The 25,786-nt window shown below is 39.1% G+C and overlaps 1 protein-coding gene across 2 annotated transcripts in view; it reads right to left on the minus strand.

Annotated features, from left to right (window-relative positions):
• Positions 1–25,786, minus strand: part of AGAP1 (ArfGAP with GTPase domain, ankyrin repeat and PH domain 1) — a 471,115-nt gene that overhangs the window by 191,334 nt on the left and 253,995 nt on the right. For both annotated transcript variants that reach the window (XM_063317853.1, XM_063317854.1), the window contains exon 11: positions 1,965–2,133. In XM_063317853.1, the coding sequence (XP_063173923.1) occupies positions 1,965–2,133 (169 nt within the window). The remainder of the gene's footprint in view (positions 1–1,964; positions 2,134–25,786) is intronic.

Genomic DNA, 25,786 nt, shown 5'->3' on the forward strand with positions numbered 1-25,786 from the left:
CCTGATTTTTCACTTGAAGGTTCATTACCCTACTGTAGCAACTTTGTAACATCCTCCCAGGAACTTACCTAAAGTTCTGAGTTCTCACTTCAACACCAGGAGATTTAATTTAAAGCTCTCCTGATCAAGCATGGCATGCTTCAGCCAAACATTTGTTTCCCAGTTCTTGTGAGACGTTGTATATCTTGCACCAGCCATCTTTCCTCCAGAAAGCCTAAGACTTGGTCCCCAGAAACCAAATCCATCACATTGATACTATTTCCACAGCCAGTTGTTCATCTGCAGTATTATTCTTTCCCTCTGGTCTTCTTTGATGAAAATAAACAGAGAATGCCACTTGAGCTTCTTTCTTAGAACTTCCAAGTTCAAGGTGATTCTTGCAGACTTGCAGTCTTGAAGTTACACACAAGTAGGCCTTCTCTATGGTATTAACTAATCCTCACACACTCACTCTTCTGACATTTGGGAGGCAGCTATTATTATATGTTTTAACCATCTACTGAAAACCTATTTTCTCCTAGGTCTTGCCTATGTTAATGCTATGGAAGAATGTTTTTCTTTTCTCCCTCCTTACAGTTTCTTTAGTGTACTTATTTTATAGAAATTGTTTTTAATTCATTATTTTATTTGTTGCATTTTACCAAATCTGTATGTATATTACTGCAGTGATTTGTCTACTACTGCACTGATTCATGTTTATATAGAAAGCACTGTAAAAATCTAGTACATAAATGAACAACTTATCCTAGCTCCAAAGTATCTGAGAAAACTGTTCTACAAATGACAGATCAATCCTCACTTCAAAAACAAAATGGCAAAACAAAAATTGGGCCTTCTTGGGCTAAGTGGCAGAAGTAAAGGCTCTTAAAGCATTTGGGAAAGGTCAGCGAAACACCAAGGTTTACATGACTTCCATTTGGAAGAACAGTCATAAATTGGTATTTTACCCAGTAGCCATCCTGACCCTCATATGATATTATAAGATGATAATGATAAAGAAAGCCATAGCATATTTGCACAATGTACACAAATCCTTAAGTTCTAGTTCCTACTGATACAGCAAAACCTATGCCTGGGCTATACCATTCATACTTGAAGATGACATTCACATGATAGGCCTCTTCAGTCCCTTCTTTCACATGGCATTGTATTCATCATATAAGCTCCTTCTTACCATTATTTGTTTTTTTAAAAAATGCTCTGCCAGCAGTCAAGCCAAGCCTTCCAGAAGTGGCTTACAACCCATACATGTGCTTGTGTATTTAAAAATAAACTGCAATGAATTAAATGGAACTTAGCTCTTGCATAAGAGTTTTAGCCTTACAGTGCAACCCTAAGTGTGCCCACTGAGAAGTAAGTCAATGGGACAAACACCTGGTAAGTGGTAATAAGACTGGAGCTGACTGAAGTCTGTCTAGAGCAACTTTTCTCAACCTTTTGACCCTGGAGGGACCCTTGAAATATTTTTCAGGCCTCGGGGAACCCCTGCACACTCAGGTGCAAATATAGGCCAGAAGTTACAAAATTACTATATTTGTTTCATGTGTAGGCCTGTATATATGCATTAACGGTATTCTTAAACTAAAAATAAAGAATGAAACTTACCTCTTTAATGTGCAGTTGCCCAAATTTGAAGTAATTTTTTAAATAAATCATGATCTTCCAGGGAACCCCTAGTGACCTCTTCACGGAACCCTAGGGTTCCACAGAACTCTGGTTGAGAAACCCTGGTCTAGAGAATAGGTGAAGTAGCAATACCTACATCTAGGTTACACACCAGAAAAAAAACTTTAATCAGTTGGCACCACAACTCTTTTTACCTTTATCATTTTTTTCCATAGGGCATGAATGTTTTCACATAGAAATATTTAAAACATAAATACATTAAATTACAGTGTTTTTAAAATAAAAATACAACATAAACAGATATTGTGATCATATTTTTTAAACTAAATTTCTCTTACCTGAATTTGGTGAAATATGTAAGCCACTCATGTCTTTGGACAAGCCGTTTGTTCTTTGACTTGAGATAGGTGCACAGACTGATGTGGCACGAGGTGGCCTCTTCCCTGGAACTTTAACTGTGGTTCTCAGAAGATCAATTTCTTTTCCATGAATATTTTGCATATAGTCCTGCACCAAAAGAACACAAATATTTCCCCCCCAGAGGAGATGGAAATAATGTAAAAAATACAATGACTGGGATTAAAAGAAACCACATGACTAATTTGATTTGCCTGAGGCTACTAGGGGTTTATGTTTCTTAAAACATATATTTCTCTTAACCTTTAGGGAGCTTCCTAAAGTAGATCAGAATATAAATTGCAGGGTGGGGGCAGTGTTAAACAGTAATAGCATACAACTCCCACTGGGAAGCTTTTAGATCCTATACATAAAAAGCAATATATATATATTGCTGTTGCAGCTGCACACAGACAAAGCAGAAGACAGCATTCATCCATGGTGCAGGGAATAAAATCTGTTCCAATGACAGAATGGCTGTTGTCAAGGGAATGGAGAGGAGAGGATTCCACATGTGTACTTCAGCTGCTTCTGGTGAATGTGCAGAGTAGTTTTCAGATGACTGCTAAAATTACATCCTTTCTAATCTTGTAAAAATCTCATACTACAGATACGGTTAGAAGGTAATGTGTGCACTTCCTTGAAGAGACCAATCATGCTGAAGGCAATTAATCAATTTACATTTCAATCTAACTTTTAGGCAAGATTAAATTCTGATAGATTTGTGTTCCTAGATGACCAATATTCAACTGCACTCAACTTTAGGTCCTAAGAGTTCATGCTTGTAGCTTGAAGATACTTGTAGAACCACTGTTGACAATGTTACAGCCTTGGAATCAAGAGTAGGTCTACCACATCTAGGCTGCAAACATCTAAATGAGCACTAGATGTCATATTGTGGTTGTCTGTATTTTTGCAACCCAGATTCATTAGACCCATTCCGGAGCAGGCCTTCTCAACTGAAGAGTCATTTGTGGAATACTCTCCCCAGAGAAGTTTGCATGATTAAATTTTATGTTCATCTGCTGTAATTATTGTTTTATTGAGTTTTAATTGTATTGGTGGCCAATATATTTTTTAGATATTTAGATATTTTTTACATTTTTTTTAGAAAATATAAACATATTTTCTAAAAAAAAAAAATGGGTATGTAAAAATATGTTAAAAATTTGTGCATGAAACCTATCTGATGCAAGTGTTCATAAAAGATCAAAGAGCCGCTTTTCGTTACAAAATCTACTTTTCCTTAGCAAAATTGCAATGCTTTCTCATCTCAGATCTTATATCCTGCAGAAATAAGAGTTTATAACATGAAAACGCTTAATTGCTTCAGAACAGTGATTTACAATATTAGAAAAAGATGAAGATGACCCGTCATCTGGAATATGCAGTGCTAAAGAGAAGTAAGTCTGATTTTTGATATGCAAATATTACAAAGAGAATTTCCCTAGATATTAGCTGTAAAAAAATTGCTGATAGGAGAAAAGGGGGTTGCTTTAACAAGACACAAGGGTAAATCAAAGCCAAGTACTTTTAAACAGCACTTAACAAGTCTCCAGAGTCTACTCTACAGTGGGCCACCCCAGAAGTGCTATCTTCGGCCTCTCAACAGCTTGAAAAAGTAGTAATTGCAAACTCATTTACATTTGGTTTTTAAGTTTTCTATGTTCATAATTCAATAGCAATAATAAAGCACCAGAGAAACAAAGATCTTCCCCAAATGTTCCAGTATTAAGCTTCTGAAGCCACTGTACCCCATGGCTCTTGCACCTTTGCCATTGCTTGTTTTTTACGTTCTGCTCCTAATTATGTTGCATCTATTGCCATACACTTAATTAGCTGCATTAATGTGATTTCTTTTCACATAGTCAAGCAATTAAGAGCTATGATTGAGTTTCATTCAATTAGTCTCAACAAACATGCTAATTGATGTCCCAGATGCAAATGAGGTGCAGTGAGAGAAACCTGCTAACAATTGAGTGCCATGTCAGAGATCCACTGTGCTCAGCTTGCTGACACAAAAGCACACTTTTCCATTTTATGTGGAGCTATTTTCAAGAGGATAAGGGTGAGGGTATATATATGCCATTCAGTCTTCAGTACACTAAATTGATTTCTAGAGGAATATTACTGCAAGATGGTGAATCCAGCCTGGTGCCAATGTGGCTTGTAAGCAACACAATGATGGAAAATACATTTTTTTCAGTTAAATTGAAATCTACTTTGCTGGCAAATTATACCATCCATAATTATTCACCATTACTACTAACTGACAGCTTCAGTTTGGTCACTTACAGGCAATGTGGTACTTTTAAGTTAAACTAAAAACACATTATTAAATCAGTCCCTAAGATACAGCCATGATATTCATTGGAATTACTTTCCTTCCTGAGGATATGCTTGACTTTTGTGGAAATACCAAATACTGATACAATAACTTAAATACACAATTGCCACAACAAAATCTACATGTGTTGAACAGACTTTTGTGTATAAATGACTGAGAAAGCTGATTTTGTTGTTTATTCATTCAGTCGCTTCCGACTCTTCGTGACTTCATGGACCAGCCCACGCCAGAGCTTCCTGTCGGTCGTCAACACCCCCAGCTCCCCCAGGGACGAGTCCGTCACCTCTAGAATATCATCCATCCACCTTGCCCTTGGTCGGCCCCTCTTCCTTCTGCCCTCCACTCTTCCTAGCATCAGCATCTTCTCCAGGGTGTCCTGTCTTCTCATTGTGTGGCCAAAGTATTTCAGTTTTGCCTTGAATATCATTCCCTCAAGTGAGCAGTCTGGCTTTATTTCCTGGAGTATGGACTGGTTTGATCTTCTGGCAGTCCAAGGCACTCTCAGAATTTTCCTCCAACACCACAGTTCAAAAGCATCGATCTTCCTTCGCTCAGCCTTCCTTATGGTCCAGCTCTCGCAGCCATATGTTACTACGGGGAACACCATTGCTTTAACTATGCAGACCTTTGTTGTCAGTGTGATGTCTCTGCTCTTAACTATTTTATCGAGATTTGTCATTGCTCTTCTCCCAAGGATGAGAAAGCTGATTACCGTAGCCAATTCAGAACAAGAAATAACCACACGATCCATGTTATAGTCAAGAATAGGACATTATAATTGTTTCAGTTTCTTTTGTTGAGTTTCAGCCAGTAATTTTTATAATTTATTCAATTCCATTCAAACGAGATAAAAACAGAGAGTTGCTGAAAGGAGGGGGATGACTATCCTGATGGTGCATGCCTGCTGCATCCTGGGAACTAACTTGAATACATGCATTTCCTCATCAACAAATATTCTCTTGGCAGCTTACTGATCAAAACTAAAAATTAGAAATATAAAGCACCCACGAAAAGGAAAAATAAAGAAAAAATCAAAAGAAAATGGGGGGGGGGAGGGAAGAAAAAGTACCACCCATAAAATATATTCTCTTTTGGGATCCTTTCTAAAATAAAGTTTCTACTCACAAAAAAGTGTACATTGAAAATGTTTTAGGCAATTTACAAGCATTTAAGATAGATAATTTTTGTCTGTGCTGTTGAATTCAGTATAATGCTACTAGTTTATATTGATATCAAAGCCCCTTAATATTGTAAATAAGAATTTTCCTGTTGCTTATGTTCTTGTGTTTTAATACTCATATGGATAACTAAGGTACATGTACTCAGTCCACACAGATACAGCAATTTATTAAATTTACCCAACTCCCAGCAACTCTGGGCACTTTACAATTGTTAAAAACATTCAAAAACAAAGAACAATACAAAAATGCAGAAACAGCACAGATGGAACAATGGGAAAATATGTGGTTGAAAGTACTGAAATTTACACTTTGTTATAATCTTAAAGAAAACTTTTATAAAATTATGTGCTGTTGGTATGAGACACCAGAAAAATTATCTTGAATGTATAACAGTACTTCAAATCTGTGTTGGAAATGTGAACAACAAGAAGGGTCATTTTATCATGCTTGGTGGACATGCAAAAAAAGCTAGATGATTTTGGGTTCAAATGCATAAATTGATTCAGAGGATTTTAAAGATTAATATACAACTGAAACCAGAACTTTTTGTCTTGGGACTGATGGATAAACAGTTGGAAAAAAGTCATGGAACTTTGTTTTTGTATATAACTGCAGCACGATAATTGTACGCAAAAAGATGAAAAGATTTGGCAATCTCTACAATGATCAATGGAACCTGGAGCACACCAACCCTGCCAGATCGAACCAGCCGGGTAGATAATATGGGAGACAGTGGTCCCTCAAGTAACTAGGCCCTAGGCCATGTAGGACTTTACAGCAGTAATTGGGACCAGAATTTCCACTGCTAAGCAAAGTGGTCATAAAGCACGACATTGCATGACTGTATTGCTTAGCAACTGCAATCCCAGCAGTCCCTGTTGCCATTGTTAAGCGAATCCCACCCAGTTGTTAGGTGAGAACCCATCCCAATCCAAGTCATTCCTGGCTTGGTCCATCCCAGCCCTGAGCCTTGGTAAGGTAAGAGACTGCCTCCTCTTCAACTCCCCCCCCCCCCATCTCTGTGCTTTTGGCTGCCCTGCACAGCAGCACTCCTTGGTGTGGTGGTAGTGCCAGTGGCACTTGGGGCTTCAGCCCCAAGGCTGTTGGAGCTGCCACTGCTGCCAAGGAGTGCTGCCTTAAGCTCCGTGTTGCAGCCAACCATCCCAGTGCCACAGCGTGAAGGCCTAGCCGCCGCTGCCTCAGCCCCGCGGCCAGAAGCCCCAGAGCCAAGTCCCTGTTGCCCCAGCCTCAGCCACCCCCACTGCCCTGTACCCCCACCATCCTACACTCTGCCGCCCCCAGCTGATGTTCTTCATCTTTTTCCTCCTGTTGATGATGAGGTGCACCCGGCCTGGCCTTTTGCGTGGCAGCTCTTCCTGAGGCCGTGCCAACCGTCCTGCATGGCTTCCAGGCCTTAGGAAGGCTGCACGTGATTTCGACAAGGCTGCATGCGACCAGCAGCTGTTTCATGAAGGGCCAGGCTGGGTATGCCTTGTCAGGAGTGGGAGGAAGATGGTGAAGGTGAGCTGGGGGTACTGGGGCAGTGGAGAGCAGGGCAGCAGAGCTGGTGTACTGCGTGGCAGCAGGGGTGCAGAGTGGAGTGCTGGGCAGCCGAGCACAGGTCAACAGGGGTGATGGAGGGCAGGGAGGTCAAAAGGGCAGAGATGGGGGGAGATACGTGGGGCGAGTTGAAGCCCCCCTGCAATTGTAAATGCAGGCAGACTGCCAAGTGACCGAATTTTGATCATGTGACTGCAGGAGTGCTGCAACAGCCGTAACTTCGGGGATTAGGTGTAAGTACCATTCATTCAGCACTGTCGTAACTTCCAATGGTTGCTGAATGAATGATTGTTAAGCAAGGACTTCCTGTATAGGTTTCATGCAGATGTTGAAAAGAAGAGAAGAGGAGAGAATAGAACCCTTCAGCACTCCACAAATGAGGGCCCTAGGGGACAATCTCTCCTTGCCAAACAACACCGACTGGAACCAGCCCCAGAGGAAGGAAGAGAACCACCATAAAATGGTGCCCCACAATCCCCAACCCACACAGCCGGTTCAGAAGGATACCATGGTTGATAGTACCAAAAGCCACCAAGAGATCAAGGAGCACAAGGAGGGATGCACCACCGCCATCCCGGCTTTGCCACAGGTCATCAAGAAGTGCGACCAAAGCTGTCTCAGTACTAAATCCCAGCCTGAAACCTGACTGAAATGGGTATAGATAATCCATTTCCTCCAGGGTTCTCATCAGCTGCAGACCAGCTGCCTTCTCAACAACCTTCCTCCCAAAGGGATGGTTGGAGATTGGTTGATAGTTATCGAAAACCGCTGGGTTCAAGGATGGCCTCTTGAGGATGGGGCACACCACTGCCTCTTTCAAGGCTGGGTGCACCAACTCCTCCATCAAAGATGGAACATGGATCCAACTATGGGTTACCTTCCTGGCCGCTTTCACAACCCAGGAGAGTTCCAGCAAACAGATGGCAAATTAACAGCACAGAGACAAACTTCTTAATATTTTCAAGCTGTAGCACTACACTGAAAACCTCAACCGGATCCTGGTAAGTTTTTATAGGCTTTGGTTTTCCAGTAGCTTGAAAATTCACTATGCTATTTATTATAGTTAAATAGGAAGTAATTTGTTTATTGGTTGTGTTTTTACTGTTTGCTTTAGAAGTTGAGTTTGCTTTGGGGTTTGGGGGCTAAGTTAATATCCCATATTTCACTGGTCCTTTTTACAACACTTCGTGTTTCCACTGATAACCACTATTTATTTATTTATTTACTATCCTGCCTTTGTTATTTTTATAAATAACTCAAGGCAGTGAACATACCTAGTACTCCTTCCTTCTCCTATTTTCCCCACAACAACCACCCTGTGAGGTGAGCTGGGCTGAGAGAGTGTGACTGGCCCAAAGTCACCCAGCTGGTTTTCATGCCTAAGGCAGGACTAGAACTCTCAGTCTCCTGGTTTCTAGCCTGAAGCCTTAACCACTAAACCAAACTGGCTCTAGTTAACAATTAATAGATATAAAACTCTTCATCCTATAACTTAACTATAGGCAAATCCAATAAACGTCTTTTTCAGGCCAGGTGTCAGCAAAAAGTCCAAACAGAGCCCTAAAATAATCACATCAGTTAACATCATTCCATATCTCAACTATTAACTGTAAGCAAATCCAATACACAACATGTTTTCCAGTCCAGATGTCAACAGGTCCAGAAAGAACCACCCAGAGTAACAACATATCCCATTTTAACCCTGGTCAAATAAGCCAACTTTATGTTCCTTCTTTTTACATAAAACAATCTTGTTCTTTGATCCATTCAGATGATGATTATCCCATGTCTTGAATTTCTTGAAAACTTTAACAAGTCTTTTTTGTAAGTCCAGAAGGAAGAAATTATTTCAATTATTCTCTTGAATTAGCATTTTTATTTCCTTCTTAATTTTTAGAGCCCCATCAGATTTTTTTTGTATATCCAATGATAAACTCTTGTTCATGTTGTTCTCCATAATCACTTCAGATAAGTTTAGTTCCAGATTTTTTTCTGTAACAGCTTCTTCTGGTGGAACAGTTTCTTCTAGGAACAGGATGTTCATACATATTTGACACTATTGGTTCAAAGTCCCATTGCCATTCCTCAACAATATCTCTGAATGCCATTATAAGTTGCTTATCTTGTTATGTCTCCAATGTCAAAAATGTTTTTCCCACAAAAATGCATTTATTCTTTAAAATTAACTTCAAAGTCTTAATATTCCAAATCAAATATTCCAGTGTTTTCTGAGCCCTTAATCCATTTAAATGTTTCTATAGCCAAAACCTTGTCTTGCTTTTTGCTGTGTATTTTGAATTCTTAAAATTTATAAAGATGCAATTTCATGTTCTTATATTAAGGATTGAAGGCACTCACCTGGTGTTTCTGGCCTGGTCAGTTTGAAGGTGTCTAATTTCTTTAAAGCAGTTTAGGCAATTTCCGAAGGTGATTAGCAAAGGAAGTGCAAATTTACTGTCCTTTGGAAGGCTCCAGCTGTGGCTGGAGCGAGTATGACAAATTCCCTCACCTTCCAGTTCTTCCACCCTTGTAGTCTCCTTGTGAGGAACAACCATATAGAGCACAACTTGGGTGATCTTGTGTCCTCTCTTCGTGCAGAGAGGTTCAAAGGAGCCGATCTACTTGTTGGCTCCTTGTTCTTAGCTGCAATTGTCAGCTCTGCTTTACACGGAGCCGTCTTCAGTAAGCCATTCTCTGGAAGTCAACTCTGAAGTCTTTTCTTACCACAATACCAACTGGCAGGGGAAATCTATAACCACCCCCACAATAAAGTCAAACAGCTTGAGAAGGGATGTCACTATGCAGCTGGAAATACATGCAGTAATTTCATCCCCAGTTTATGCCTCTAAGTCCAGTCTCACCCCCAACCATCTACAGTATAGATATCTCCCAGTATATAATAAGCACTCTATCTACCTTATTCTGAGGTCAACTACCGGAATGCATTTGGACAGATCTCAGTGAGGAGCACAGGTAGTCCTCAATTAATACCACAATTGGGACCGGAATCTTGGTCAATGAGTGAAGCTGTCGTTAAGTAAGACAGCATGTGACTGCTTTGCACAATGACTGCAATATCAGCACTCCCAGTTGCGGTTGTTAAGTGATCTCACAGGTCGTTAAGTGGATGGAGTCCCAGGTAAGGAGCACAGGGTGCCTTGGGGGGGGAGGAGACCCTGGGAGGCCCAGCGCAGGCCATGCACCATCTCCTTCTTGTCTCTGTGGACTGTTGCAAGAGCTCCCTGCCGAGGGATTCCACCGACTCCCCCAGAGGCCCCCCATGCTCCTTACCTTACTGTGCTGCCTCTCCGCTCAGGGACTGAGAATCCTTCAGCAGGGACCTCTTGAAACAGCCCCCAGAGCTGAGAGAGAGCTGAGATCCAAGCAGGATTCTCAGCCCCTGAGCGGAGAAGCAGCGCAAAAGATAAGGAGCGTGGGGTGCTTTCTCTGTGAAGAAGAGAAAAGAGCCGAAAGCACCCCTTTTTTCCTTTCTTTGCAGTGCAAAGCCAACCCTGCCCCCTTCCAGGAGCTCCAAAGAGTTCCAGCCCCTCTGCTTGCAACCTTCCCCGCTGGCTTCCCCACTGACTTTCTGGGGAAACCGGCAGAGAAGATTGCAAATGGCAATCACATGATCCCAGGGCGCTCAGCAACTGGTTGTAAATGCAAGCTGGTGGCCAAGCACCTGAAATTCAGTCACGTGACCACAGAGTGGTGGTGCAACTTTTCACGATGGCTGGAAGTGCCATAACAACTTCGACTGGTCATTAAGTAAGGGCTACCTGTACTCTTACATCCTCATCCAGGCCTTGGTAATGCATGCAAGTCTGCCCTCTTGTCCATAATTTTGTCACAAATGTGGCTTGATTTATTGGAGACATATATGGCATTCACAGCATCAGCCTGAGGCTGAAGCATCCAGTGATCTAGATATCTGGCACAAGAGTTGAGATTAGGGGATCAGAAGGCAGAAGGCTTCCAATCTCTCCCTGGAACGGCTTGCCCCACATATAATTGCTAACATCTTTTGGAAGTACTCTTCTGCATCTACAAAGAACTGTCTTATCCTGTTGCAAGACTACATTAGCTTTTGAAGATAATGACATCTCATTTATCAACCAGAACTGTTCCTGACTGGCTACTCTTAATATGCTATTGCCTATATACTGTCATATTTAATCATTGTAGGTGCTCACTGACCCCCCAATTTTCCTTGCTGTAATAAGAAGCAGCCTTTTGAGAAAGTCCCTCCTTACAAATCCCTTCCCCGGTTCTAATGGCCTATGGGCAGCCTTTCTATTAGCTCCTTGGCAGATTCTTAGAAGCATACACTGTGGAAACGGAAAATCAAAGGTTCTTATTCTTCATTTAGTGTTAATGTGCATTCTTCTAGTCCATATTACACAGCCCCAACACACAAGCCCTATTCTATCTCAATAGTAAACACAGTCAGCAGCGCTGTCCTTACAGTTTTAATGCAGAACAAGTTAAGGAAAGTATTAATGGATTCCCCAGCTCTGATTTCTCTCCCAACTGAGCATCACCAGTCAGTGGGAAAAAAAATAAATCACTCTCCTTAAAGCATGGAGGGGTGAGGTTGGGCAAGTGTAGGCAGGTGCCTGGGACAGAGGGTTTAGTCACTTTTCAAGTTGCGTAACAGCTCAGAAGCACAGAGGCATTTCAATTGAACTATTTTTGGACATAGGCCTAGCCCAGCTGACAGATTCTGGAAATCAAACTGTCAGGTCACAGGTATGGTAGATTTTACCATAATTATGTATTGTATTTCTGTTATAGTTATGCTATCATTGTTGCTGCCTTGGCTGCTACTGTTACTTTTATATACCACTTACAGTAGTCTTGACTGAAGCAGTTTATACATTCATAAGTAAAATAAAAAATAAATAAAATATTCCTCAGGAGGCCTAATGAATAGACACATTGAAAGGCATGTAGTTGTCCACTTCAGATTAACAGAACCCATCATCTAGGATAACATTTCACATATATGTTGAAGTGGTTTATAGCTCATGCCATTATACAGATTCCACAATGCTTTGGGTTTTTTCTACCATGCAATTATTTTTTCATACAGAATGTTCATACATATCTCTACATTTATTATATGCTGCCAAATTTGATTGTGAAATATAGGAAATAAATTGATTCTAAGAGCTGCAATCTAAAAGATAGCAATTGGACTTCTGTTCCAAACCAACTTCAACTTTTATTCTTTAGTTTTGTAAAGAGTTACAATCTTAAACATACTTACTAGGAAGTCAGCTCCAATGAACATAACAGGACATTTGAGCAAAGTTAGCATCAACAGGGTTGCACTGTTAAGGTGAGCCAGTTTGGTCTAGTGGTTAAGGCAATGAGCTAGAAGCCAGGAGACTGAGAGTTCGAGTCCCACCTAGGTGACCTTGGGCCAGTCCCTCTCTCTCGGTCCAACCCACCTCACAGGGTTGTTGTTGTGGGGAAAATAGGAGGAGGAAGGAGTATTCGGTATGTTCGCCACCTTGAGTTACTTATAAAAATAATAAAGGTGGGGTAGAAAATAAATACATGAATAAATAGATAAAATAAAAATTGTAGTAAAATTAGCACCACACAGCCTGAGCATTCTGGGCTTCCATAGCAGGGTGTAGTCTTCCTGCAAGAAGCAAAGGAAGCTCAGCACATGGACTTCCTAAAGCAGGTGCAGAGGATCAGTGCCAGGACCCAGTACTATACTAGAGAAAGAGAAGTAGGGGGGTAGCATACATTCACTATTTTCCTCTGCTTTTGTAAATGGATTTTGCTTGCAACTTTGCATTTTACTTTGTATTTGATCATACTTAGGCATGAAAGCCAGCTGGGTGACCTTGGGCCAGTCACTGTCTCCCAGTCCAACTCACCTCACAGGGTGGCTGTTCTGGGGAAAATAGGAGTATTAGGTATGTTCCCCACCTTGAGTTATTTATAAAAATAATAAAGTTGGGATAGAAAAATCAAATAAATAAATAAATAAATGATTTGAATCTTCATTGCTAACTCCTGGACAAGCACATTTATTCTATCTGCTTTTGGTGTTTTTTATTTTGCATTCATGTCAGGTTTGTTACTCCTCTCTAAAAAGAAAATATTGCTTATTCAGCGATATTGATCATTTCAGATCCTTTAGTTCCTGTCATTAGTTTAATAAAATCTGTACAGAAATTAAATATATTTGCCCCAATCTTTTAAAATGAATTCATCTAACTCCTTAATTTGTCTTCTGTTTTTTTAAAAAATACTGCCACATAAATATATTATTAATTTCCTTAGCATTATGACACACATAATCAAAGAATTAATTCTGAAAAAAGCAGATAATTTTCTGCCAGATGTAACTCTGATTTCTCCTTTTGCAATTTGTAATTATTTAAAAACTACTGAAGCTCGATACAAGGATCCTTGAACCTGTGGTGGCCTTCCTGTTATTGCTTAATTTGTTGTTGTTTATTCGTTTAGTCGCTTCCGACTCTTCGTGACTTCATGGACCAGCCCATGCCAGAGCTTCCTGTTGGTTGTCAACACCCCCAGCTCCCCCAGGGACGAGTCCGTCACCTCTAGAATATCATCCATCCACCTTGCCCTTGGTCGGCCCCTCTTCCTTTTGCCCTCCACTCTTCCTAGCATCAGCATCTTCTCCAAGGTGTTCTGTCTTCTCATTATGTGGCCAAAGTATTTCAGTTTTGCCTTTAATACCATTCCCTCAAGCGAGCAGTCTGGCTTTATTTCCTGGAGGATGGACTGGTTTGATCTTCTTGCAGTCCAAGGCACTCTCAGAATTTTCCTCCAACACCACAGTTCAAAAGCACTGATCTTCCTTCTCTCAGCCTTCCTTATGGTCCAGCTCTCGCAGCCATATGTTACTACGGGGAACACCATCGCTTTAACTATGCGGGCCTTTGTTGTCAGTGTGATGTCTCTGCTCAACTATTTTATCGAGATTTGTCATGGCTCTTCTCCCAAGGATTAAGCGTCTTCTGATTTCCTGACTGCAGGAATTATTGCTTAATTACAATACTTAATACCCCTCTTTATTTACTTACTTAATTAGGCTTCTATGCCATTAAATAGGCTTTATTTTTTTCCACATAATTTTATTAAAAGTTTTGAGTAAAACTATAGAAGATAATAAAAACTAGAAAAAAAGGAAGCGAAGAAATGCACAAATATCTCTCAAGAAAAAAAAACCTCCCCCCACAAGAAACTGACTCCCTACCCTCATCCTAGCATGTATAAACAAGTATAATCTCTTTACTTCCTCTTAGCTAATGAACATAAAACTCTTCATCCCATAACCCATTTCTTAACAATAGGCAAACCAAATAAGTAACATCTTCAATCCAGTTACCAGCAAAAGATCAAGACAAATCTAAGATTTTAACATTAATTAACATATATAAAACCCAACATTCCACATCCCACCTCTTAACTATAACATAAACCCATTTAAATGTCATGAAATGGTCCCACTATCCTAATATAAACAAAGTTTAAAAAAAAAACAACCAACAACCCAGTTTAAGATAACAAAAAGGGCCCATTTCTCCTTTACAAAAGACAAGCCCTCATACACAACATTCCAAATAACCATTTATCCTCAAATACACATTCCATATTATCACTGTAAAGTATATGCACATCCACATTTCACAAGTATAAAATAATCCCAGTATCCTAATACAAACTAAAATTTCTCTTTTTAAAAAACAAACTCTGCAAACTGCCTTATTTTAAAGAGCAACAGTTAAATATAAAGTCAGTTTAAGTACTATAAATTTAGGATTACATAAAATAGCTATAGAGAAAAAACCTTTACATCATATTCAAGCAATCCTTCTGCCAAAAGGAAATAAACACCTTGGAGACTTTTATTTGGATTTTTCCTAAAAAGAGACAAATACAGTACATTTCTGGACTTCGAAGATTCTGCAGAGTGTGAACATCCTGCTATCACAATTCTCTTGCTGATGAAAAGCTTGAGAAAAAAAGAAGAAATTTGTGTCTGATGAAAAAGGAGGTAGCCTTTGAAATTAAAGAATGGATCAGACCTATGCACCACCAAATCTTATGGAAAATATATAATTTGGATTCCAAAGAAAGAGTACACTTTCTTTAAACACTTAAAACACACTCGTCTGAAGTTAAGGCCACCAAGAAAATGGTGAAGAAGTTATCTTGGATGAAATCTAGTCGAATCTGTTGCCCAGTGCAGCATTCCTGACAGATGGGCATGTTTAATAACTAATGAAGAAGAGTCCATTACCTCCCAAGGCTAGTCTCTTTACTGCAGAATAGTGCTTAATATTAGGAAATTCAACCAAAATCTACTTTGTTGTAATTTAAATCCATTGTTACTGTCCTGGTTTGGTATGTTGTTTTGCTCAGTGTTTGTCCCATGTTTGTGGGGTCTGCTTGTTTTTGCACTGCTTGCTTAGTTCTTGTAGTAAAGCCATCAATACATGGTTGGACAAAAGGTTTTGTCTATCAGCTGGTTTGTCACAGAATCTGAGACTGATTAGAGCTGAGATGGAGTGACTGATGCAGCTAGTTTCTGTCCTAAAGAGAGGGCTAGAACCTAGGTCTCCCCACTCCTAGTCCAGCATCTTAACCACTATACCATGCTGACTTTCTCAGTCTTTTCTGGAATAACACTGAATAATTATACCCAATTTCTAAATGAATAAATACCCTTCAGATTCCTGAAAATAGCAACCGTGTCTCCCCACAGATTTCTCTTCTTCAGGGTAAACATACCAAAGGTCTCCAACCATTATTTGTAAGGTGTTTTTTTTTTCTTTCAGGCTTCTAATTTGTCTTGGTTGCTGTCCTCTGGACATGTTCCACTTTGTCAGTATCCTGACAGAACAGGACACAACATTCTAAGTGTAGTGTGACAATGCAAAGGAACAATGGCTTCTCTTGATCTGGTACTATCCTTCTCTTGATGCAGCCTAGGACTGAAACTTTTGTTTTGCAGCTGCATCACATTGTTGGTTCATGTTCAGCTTGTGATCTACCAAGACACTCATATTTCTGCATCTATGGTTGTCCAGTATTCTATGCTCATGCCTTTAATGAATGAAGGACCAACTGAAGGACTGCATTTGTGCATATTGAAATTCATCTTCCTGGTTTCTGCCCATTATTCCAGTTTGCCAAGATCCTTCTGAATCTTGACTCTATCCTCTAAGGTGTTTATTCTCTCTCCTTCTGAAAATTTGATCATTGTATTTTCTATTGTATCATTAAGGTCATTTATGAATATGTTGACTCTATGAAGTCCTTCATGACATAGGGTCTGATTAACTAAAAGACACTTCTTCCATGGCTTCTGCTCAGCCCATACGATTGGACAGATTTGTCATGCTCCAGGTTCCATTAATTAAGCAGTGTCACCTGATGGCCCTAGCAAGACTGCCTTCTCTATTGCCACACCAGTCTGCTGGAGTAGCATCCATGCCAGATACATCTGGCCCTGTCAGCCCTATAAGGTAGACCAGACTAAGATCCAATGCCTTATAGGTTAAGACTACTTTTATTTTATAGTAACAGAATCTTAGATGTCTGAATGTGCTTCTCCCCTCCTTCACTTTATCTTAGCGTAAACTAGGGATGGGCCTGAAACATCTACTCAAACTACTTTCTTGGAATGGGCTCAAGTCCCACTTGTCTGATTATTGCCTCGGTAACAGCTCTTCCTCCTGTCCTTCAAGGCCGTTCCTGATTCCATCTACAGGCCCCTGCCTTGGCCATGTTCAAAAGAGCTTTGAAAACCTGGCTGTTTTCCTAGGTCTTGAGTTGGGGGGAACAGACTCTACATGTTTGTCTTTTAACAGTTGCTTTTCTTATGGCATTTGGGTGGAGATTTTTGTTTTAATTATATAGCATGATTGTTTTTATTATAAGCCACTTGGGGTTGTTGTAGAGTTGGGTGGTTTTATAAATTTCAATAATAATAATGATACTGGAATCTTTGGATCTTTGCCTTTTCCTTGCTCTACATCCTGCATACATTTCCCAGTTCTTGATGTTGCATAATTTTCTGGGCTGTCCTCTTCCTACACCCACAAAATTTAGTTTATAGCTCTCTAGATCAGGTTTGCAAGGTGTCTCCCAAACACATTCTTCTTAGCTCTCATGAAGTGCAGCCCATCTCTTGCCAAGAGTTCATCATGGAAATGTGCACCCATATGTGAAGAATTCCAACCATTTGCATTGGCATCATTTATATAGCCAGATGTCTGCTCCCAGTGTTTTTCTCTCTATTTTTGGGCCATGTCCTTTAAAAGGAAAATGAAGAAAGCACCATCTGTGCCCTCAGATCCTTCACTCTTCTGCCCAGCACATCATAGTGCCTTGCAGTATCTTCCAGACTGTGTCTAGCTGGGTCATTTATTTCCACATGGCTTAGCAGAAATGAAATGGATTACCTAGATGAAACAAATTAACTAGATCCTTTTCAATCTGGATTCAGTCTCAGACATGGGACAAAAACTGCACAGGTCACTCAGGTGGGTGACTTTCAACAGGACCTTAGTGGTGGGATTGCACCTCTCTTGGTTGTTTTAGACCTTTCCATGGTTGTATATTGACACAACAGAAGATGCCATAGAAGTCTTGCCCTGGCATTTGGAAGCTGAAAGGATCTGGAGGAGTAAAAACAAACTCAAAATAAATCCCAGCTAGATGAGGCTGCTGTTTGTCTAGAAATATCTTGGCTTAGAAATAGCCCTGGGGTTAGCAATGAAGGAGCAAATACACAATTTGGGGGTACGGGGATCTTTTTGGACTTACAGCACCTGCTTGAGAGCAAGTAGAAACAGTAGACAGGGAAGACTTTGCCTAGTTGAGACTAGTGCACCCTACTGGGATTGTGAAGCTCTAGTGATAGTAACTCATGCTTTCATCACTAAGCAATTAGCTTACTGTAACTTGCTGTATATGGAGCTCCCTTTGAAAATTACCTGGAAACTTCAGTTGATGCAACATGTATTAGCCACCATTTTAATGGGTAAAATAGAACCGCTATTTTAAAGTGACGCCTATTCTCCAGTCACTGCAGTGGTCCCTGGTAGATTTCTAAATCCAAATGGTTTTGAGCTATAAAGCCTTACATGATTTATCTTCAGATATCTTAGGAACTATCTATTCTAAGCTGAGTTTGCACAGCTTGTGCAAGCATATAGGAAAAGGATGCTACGGGGCCTGTCCTTATGAGAAGTCAAGGAACATGGACCTGGAGGCAACCCTTCCTTGTAATGGTCCCCATGCTTTGGAATACCACAAAGATATTCTGAGTACCCTCCTTACTTGCTTTCCACAGAGCCATTAAGGCTTGATTGTTATTGGTTTCTGTGTAGTTTACAACTGGGCTGCTGTGTGTATTTTGACATATATTGTGTCGATTTATCTGTTTTATGATTTTTTTAAAATCCTGTTATTGTAAACTGCTTGGAGTCATGGGTAGTATAAAAATACCTGCAAATAAACAAAGCTGCAAGAATATGTTCTCTCCAACTATACATCTCTAGACATTTGGGGACCATTTCATTTAAAACATTCATTTTGAAAATGCCCAGTGGTGTATTTTCAATCCTTTATACTTTTTGGAAATGAGCAGAATCTGATGAATAGAGGTTCTAATTCATATTAGTTTGGGAACTGCAGATCAGATCAGTTGATATCAGAATTAGCAAAATCTGAGTTCTTCTAGAGTCCTCAAGCGATATCAGAAAATCCATATGGTGTCTGGTGAGCATCCTTTACTATGTGCTACTGTATATGTTATAAACAGATGTCTTTCGCCATTCATGGAAAGCAGTGCCCTTAACCAATTCTCCTTCACCTTTGTACCATACTTTTGCAGTCCTTGGCATAGCCTGGAAGATTACAGGGGAACCAGTAGAAGTGGGCAATTTCTGACAATAGCCTCTCATTCCTTTAATTGATTGAAACATCTGCTGGAGCAGATAAACTTTCATGAACAGAGAGGGTTAACCAACTACAACCCCATAATTTAATGTGCATGTCCCTCTATGAAACTTAGGGAAAGGCAAACTTCTTTTAACCAGAATCAGGGAGAAGAAAAGAAGGATAAAACATAGCAATATGCATGAGTAGATGCCCTGGTTCCTTGCTTTTTTAAATAATAGAACACAGTTTGCAATATTTATTTCCAAATGAAACAGGTAAGCATCTTTACAGATAAAGTCTGTAAAGCTTAAGAATCCATTTGTGTATGAAGAAAATATACCAGTACTTACTAAATGTAATATGCTCCCTATTATTACTTTAACCATTTTTAAAAGTGGTTGCAAATGCTAAATTATTGATCTAATAGAACTTTACTCACAATTAACTAAGACTGTACCGAATCAGGCCTTAATATCATCAAATATACAAGGCTGAACAGTTAAAAACGGCAGAAAATATGCATAAATTCTTATGCTCATGGGAAATGCATAATAGCTTTTTTGATTTCTAACTAGTTCTGGCTTGGGAAGATGTAACCTTGTATTGTTTCATACTGTGCCCTGCTGGACAGTTTAAAAATCACACAGAGACAACTATCTTCTCTATTTTCACTTAGCTGGCATAATGGAAGTCCTCATTCTTTTCAAATGAGATACAGTCATAACACTAACAACTCTTAATAACCTTCCTAGCATCTCCCATTGTAACAATAAGAATGTATTTCTCTCTCTCACAGACACACACCCACACACAATACTAGATAGACTCAGATTCACAGGAGATCTATACTGTCACTGTAATTAATTCTTTTAACTACTCATAACTGAAATCAAAGTATTATTTCACTTTAACATTATTTTATCTCAAGCTATGTAAGTTACATTACTGTTTATCTTTAATTAATCTGATAATTAGCCGTATATTTCAGCATAACTAAAAGGAATATATAAAATATACTTTTAATTCTTGTTAAATGTGCTTGTTGTAGTTCTGTCAGATTAACTATATGAAATACTTTTGCACAAGAGACTATTTTTATTTCCAACCAATATATTAAACAGATACTTTGAATTAATACAGACAATACCTACCAAATTACAACTGTAGTATTACTCAATCTCTTTCACAATGCAACTTTTCACTAAGAAAGGTTTAGTAAGATTGAGAAACTAGCTACAGAAACTGAAAACTTATTTATTGGTAACTGCACAGTATTGCTTAGGACAAAAAAAAACCCTGTGCACTGACTGGCAAATGCTGATGTCTCTACTTTTTTGTATAGAAGGTAGTCAGACATTTTTATTGCAAAATACCGTCTGGAAAAGATGCAAAATAAAACTGCTAAAATGCAGAAGGAAAAAAATGTAGGAAGACAAAGATCCTGTTCCCTTTGCTTATGGAGTTCAAAGGCATAACATGCAGCACCCTGCAGCAAATGGGAAGCTACACTAATTTTAAAACTATAAAATGCTATAAAGTGCCCTGCAGGGCAGGACTACACTGAAGCTAGTTGCACCTAAATAAGATACGGTTCATTTACTTCACAGCTTAGCCTAATGTAATCAGCAGATTTCTAGCCTAGAGTTGTAACAGGCAAATAGCCGATACTACAGAGGCAACACTCCCAGCCATTGAGGAGGCTTCAGCTAGATTGCTGTTGATTAGAAAATTTTTCAGTTTTGACAAGCACTTAATGAACATAAATCGCACCTTGATTGGTTTCCACCGGGGCCATGGGCACACCTGAAAAAAAAAGAGATTACCTCCTCCTAAGAAAGGCCATAGGAAATCTACAATTGTATTAGAAGCTTAGCCAAAAGTATGTACAGTAGCTATAAAATACTGCTGAATATATTGCACAATATCTTACACACTCCTGCACGAGAACACATAACGAAACGTTCAGTCTAAATTTAGAAATATTCCGAGCTACTTCCAAGCAGAGAAAGACAATTTTCTTGAAATAAAATTAGATAAGCTTTTATGTTTTTAGCAATTTCATTATTCTGCTACTGCATGGCAGTAACAGCTCCACAGCCAACTTAGCTATGCAGAACTAGCAGAACACAAGGAAATTTTTTACAGATTTTCACATTCCAGCAGCCTCCCCCACCCCAAAGTGGGAAAGTACACTGAAAGCTGCTTGGGTGGAAAAAATAATTATTGTATAGATACATCAACTACCAATTAAATGGAGGCTGAAGCTGCACAGAAAGAAAATGGTAGCATTTTGATAGGACTTTTGAAAGCTGCACTTTATTCATCTACACACTACACAAAAAGTATCTTAATTGAACAGAGATTTTTGTAACAGCCACATTTTCTTCCTCATTAATATTCAGTTGTAATGAAAATATACTTTTACATTTTGATTTTCACATTACTTAACATTCTAACAACAACTTCTGTTCTTAATAGATATTCCATTCTGGCAGCTCTCCTAATGAATGAAATTTGATTTTCCAAATGTGGATGGCTTACAGAGGTGGGTTGCCCACCCACCATATTCAAGTGTAGGAGCTTTAAAACAACTGCTTATAGCTAGAGGAGTCCTAAGACACATAGATTTCAAGTAAGTAAAATAATTACACATTTGCATGAGAAGTCCCCAAGATTTGGGATGAGATTCTTTCAAAACTTTTTTACATACTACCTATTACATATGGCACAAGTATTCCATTAGACTTGGGAGTGTCTGCACAGTGCCTATTGGTACAAATAAGACCATCAGACCCTTTGCATTCTTTCCCATCAAGAGGTACCTTTCTCCCCAGTTTATTGATCCGAGGGATAGGACTACCTTTTGCCTTCTTTTGTTGCAAGGGAAAGCAACTTCCCAAATACTTATTCCTCCACAGCCAGCCAAGGGAGAAAAGCACTTTTACAGTCAGCCAATGTTCAGGCTACAGCCACAGATGCACCATTTCAAAAACTATGTATCTGAAAAATAAGCCTGACTGATTTAGTTCACTGCTAATGAGGCCAATGGGAAATACAGTTTTTTAAATGGCACATGAGTAGCTGCAGCCTCAAAACTAGATAGCTGATAGCAGCACCTATTTTCCCTTGCTGGTAATGACGGTGAAGCTGAGGAGGAAACTCTGATGACCAGCTAGCAGACAAACATACAAGGAAGAGAAAGAAGATGCGAGCAGCAACCAGGCCGCTGATGGGATGTGGGGTAAAGGAATCGAAGCAGTAGCACCACCAGTCAGGTGATGAGGCATCAGCAAAACCTGAGCAATTTTGCCTTCCTTCACTTTCTTCATTGGCTTGTGGAAAGCAAGTCAAATTGTTTGCTCTGTCCCCAGAGAACTCAAAATAGCCAGTTGTTGTTGCTAATAAAAATGGCTAGATTTTAAACAGTGTATATGGCAGAAGTATGAGTGTCTGTGTATCCATGGGGGAGTTCTGGGTGCGTGCACACATATGTGCTTCAGAGTACCTCAGATTCTGTGTGGTATGTGGTCTTGAACTTCTTCATTAGCCTTTATGTGGCCTTCAGGAGACAAGATATTGTCTATTCCTGCTTTTGACCAATGTTTGCCATTAATGCTTGTGGTGCATAAGATGCAGTAATATAGGACTGTACTCACTGAAAGTCTTCATGAATTAATGTGTAAGAAGCATCAGTGGCAGTAACTGCTTTTTACAGTATCAGCTGTAAGCCTACAGAGGAAAAGATGCTTTCGCCTCCATTTTATATGAACAAGTCATTGGGAGGTACTCTATATAGGGCTGCCTTTGAAAAGAGCTGAAATCTTTTTTTAGTGAGAACGTCACAAAAGGAATCATACCATATACTTCAAGAAAGCAAAGTAAGGAAATAATGCACAACAGCAATTAGCTAGCTTTGATACCACATACCAACTTATTATACATTCTAAGCCCTAAACTTCAATATAATCCCACACCCATAAATGCATAGTGTTATCCACTTTAGGGTGCAACAGAGCAGGGAAGAGGTTGAGGAAGATTTTATATTCCCTCTGTGGTTCTTCCTGTTTTGAGGTTGGAATTTTTCACATGGCATATATGCTTAAGGGAGTCTGCTGCAAGAGTACTCTCTGTTATGTCTGCAGACAGAGGGAACTGTAAAACATCTTCAGGACATTACAGTAGGGGATCTTCCCAAAGTGTTTTTCATCTTTTGAACTCTTGTCTTGAGCCAGGTTGATGTCTCCAGGACTTCTGCCTGAGTTTGCTATCTGGGTTTCATGCTTAAGTTAGGACTTTGCCCATTAACAGTTTTTTTCTCAGCAAACTGCATATGACTTATGAACAATTAGCAGAGAGCCTTCCCCTCCCCTTTCCTTTCCCTTTCCTGGAAATCTAGCATGGAGGGCGGGCTGGCTGATGCAATTCTACAGGAAGAAATCCAATCCAGTTGCCGAGATTTTTGTAACCTTCTAAAGGAAGAAATCCAATCCAGTTGCTGAGATTTTTGTAACCTTACCCTCCTTGGAAAAATCTTGGTTTCTGTGAAGTTGGAGCAGCCAAAAACTTGACACAAACTTTTAAATTGAAAAGGTTTTAGTGTGTTTGCAGCTGTTTGAATGATGAAGTTATGTTGTATTTTACTGGCTCATTTAGAACTGTTTATATTGTTTCAAGTGGTCTTTGATGCTTCCCTCCCACCACACACATACTTTTGGGCAGCATACAAGTTTTATAAATTATTACTATTATTATTATTATTACTTGCAGTAGTTTCAGGATTTCCTGTAATAGAAGAGATGTTGCATATGGATATGCCCCTTAGGCTCTGACTCTGCCTGTGCTAGAGCAGATTTTGGTGGAGATCAGAATATGTACTTAACTTTACTGATTGCAAACCAACAGTTTGACATTCTCATTTCTCTTACAGCAAACAAAATATGTGAAGTGGCTTTTGGAGGCCATGCATGGCTTATTGTGTTTATTGTAAACCAGTTAGACAACACCTGGAATTCAATTCACCTTTACATAATGTATTCAGGATGCAAACTATATCCAATAATCTAAAAATAAATTCTAATGAACCTATTCTGAACAGAAACAGGAATGGCTATATGCTGCTTCCAAAAAAGGGAACCAGACATACAAAAGCAGAGGTACATAGATCTTTTTATAATTGTGTTTAATTGCAAATCTACTGCACTGTAATCCCATACATTATTGCATGAATTGTAGGAGGCGAGTCATGTTAGTCTATAATAGCCATAAATCAGAAGTAGTCTGGTACCACCTTTTTAGACTAACCAATTTTATTGAAAGGTATACATTTTTTGAGCTATAGGTCATTTTATCAGATTCATGGAGTGACTAAAGAGACACAGGATTTAAATTGGGATGAGGCAGGGTGGGAAGGGAGGATAAGACAGGGTGGTTGTTACATGTTACATGTTGCAAGTTACATGTAAGACAGCTTACTAGTACCTGCAATTGTAATATGTTAAAAACCCATGGTGTTTGTTGAGATATTCTGAGATAGCCTGAAACATTTTGATGTATGAAGGTTAGAATATCTAGGTCAATTGTGTTGGTAAATTTTCTTTTTTTTTTCAAAATGGTTACTTTGAGATCCAAAGGGTTATTAAATCATTCAACTTTTATTGATATATTTATTTCCATCTGCCAAGACTTGCTGAGATGGGCGGCTATAGAAATCAAATAAAGAAACAAACAAACAAAGAAACAAGACATTGCATAGTGATAGCAAGCATTATTCTGGTTTATGGATGAATTTGTCAAACACTGAAGCCAGTACTGCTCTTTCAAAATTATAAAACAGTTTATTTAATTATATAGCCACCCAAATTACAAATGTCAATTACTCTGGGTGGTTGACGTAAGATTAAAAACTCAAAGTAACTGGGAAACATAAAAAACACACACACAAAAACAGCAACAACATAAAACAAGACAACTGAAGCCAAACTGCAATCATACTAACATTTCCAGAACTACTACTAGTTCAAAAGTAAGTTATGTCTTTGAGTAGATGGGCTTAGAATTACATAGTCACAAGCCAAGAGAAAAGAATAGGAGTCCCTCTCTTATCTCTTGGGGTACCCTGGCAAGCAACTCCTCATTAAAAATAAGTTTTTCAGAGTACATTTATGAGAGCTCAAAATTACTGAGAACCACAAGTCGTCATAAAATAGGGGTGAATGCTGGCAGACAGAACCTGTCACAAAATGAAAAGGAGAGTTCCTAAGATTTTTTAAGATACTTTATATCTTAAAAAATCTTAGCAACTCTAAGATACTTTATATCTTAAAAAATCTTAGCAACTCTAAGATACTTTATATCTTAAAAAATCTTAGCAACTCTAAGATACTTTATATCTTAAAAAATCTTAGCAACTCTAAGATACTTTATATCTTAAAAAATCTTAGCAACTCTAAGATACTTTGTATCTTAAAAAATCTTAGCAACTCTCCTTTTCATTTTGTGACAGGTTCTGTCTGCCAGCATTCACCCCTATTTTATGACGACTTGTGATTCTCAGTAATTTTGAGCTCTCATAAATGTACTCTGAAAAAAATCTTATTTAAAGATAACTAGAGCTATTGTTCTGCAAGATATTATGATTGACAACTATGATTTGTGTTTTTTCTTGTAGCCAAGCCCACACTGATAGTTCTAGCAGAGTAATAATATATGCTAGGTCACTTAGAAAAACTTTTGA

Source organism: Candoia aspera, chromosome 1, assembly GCF_035149785.1.
Source record: "Candoia aspera isolate rCanAsp1 chromosome 1, rCanAsp1.hap2, whole genome shotgun sequence".
NCBI classification, from domain to species: domain Eukaryota; kingdom Metazoa; phylum Chordata; class Lepidosauria; order Squamata; family Boidae; genus Candoia; species Candoia aspera.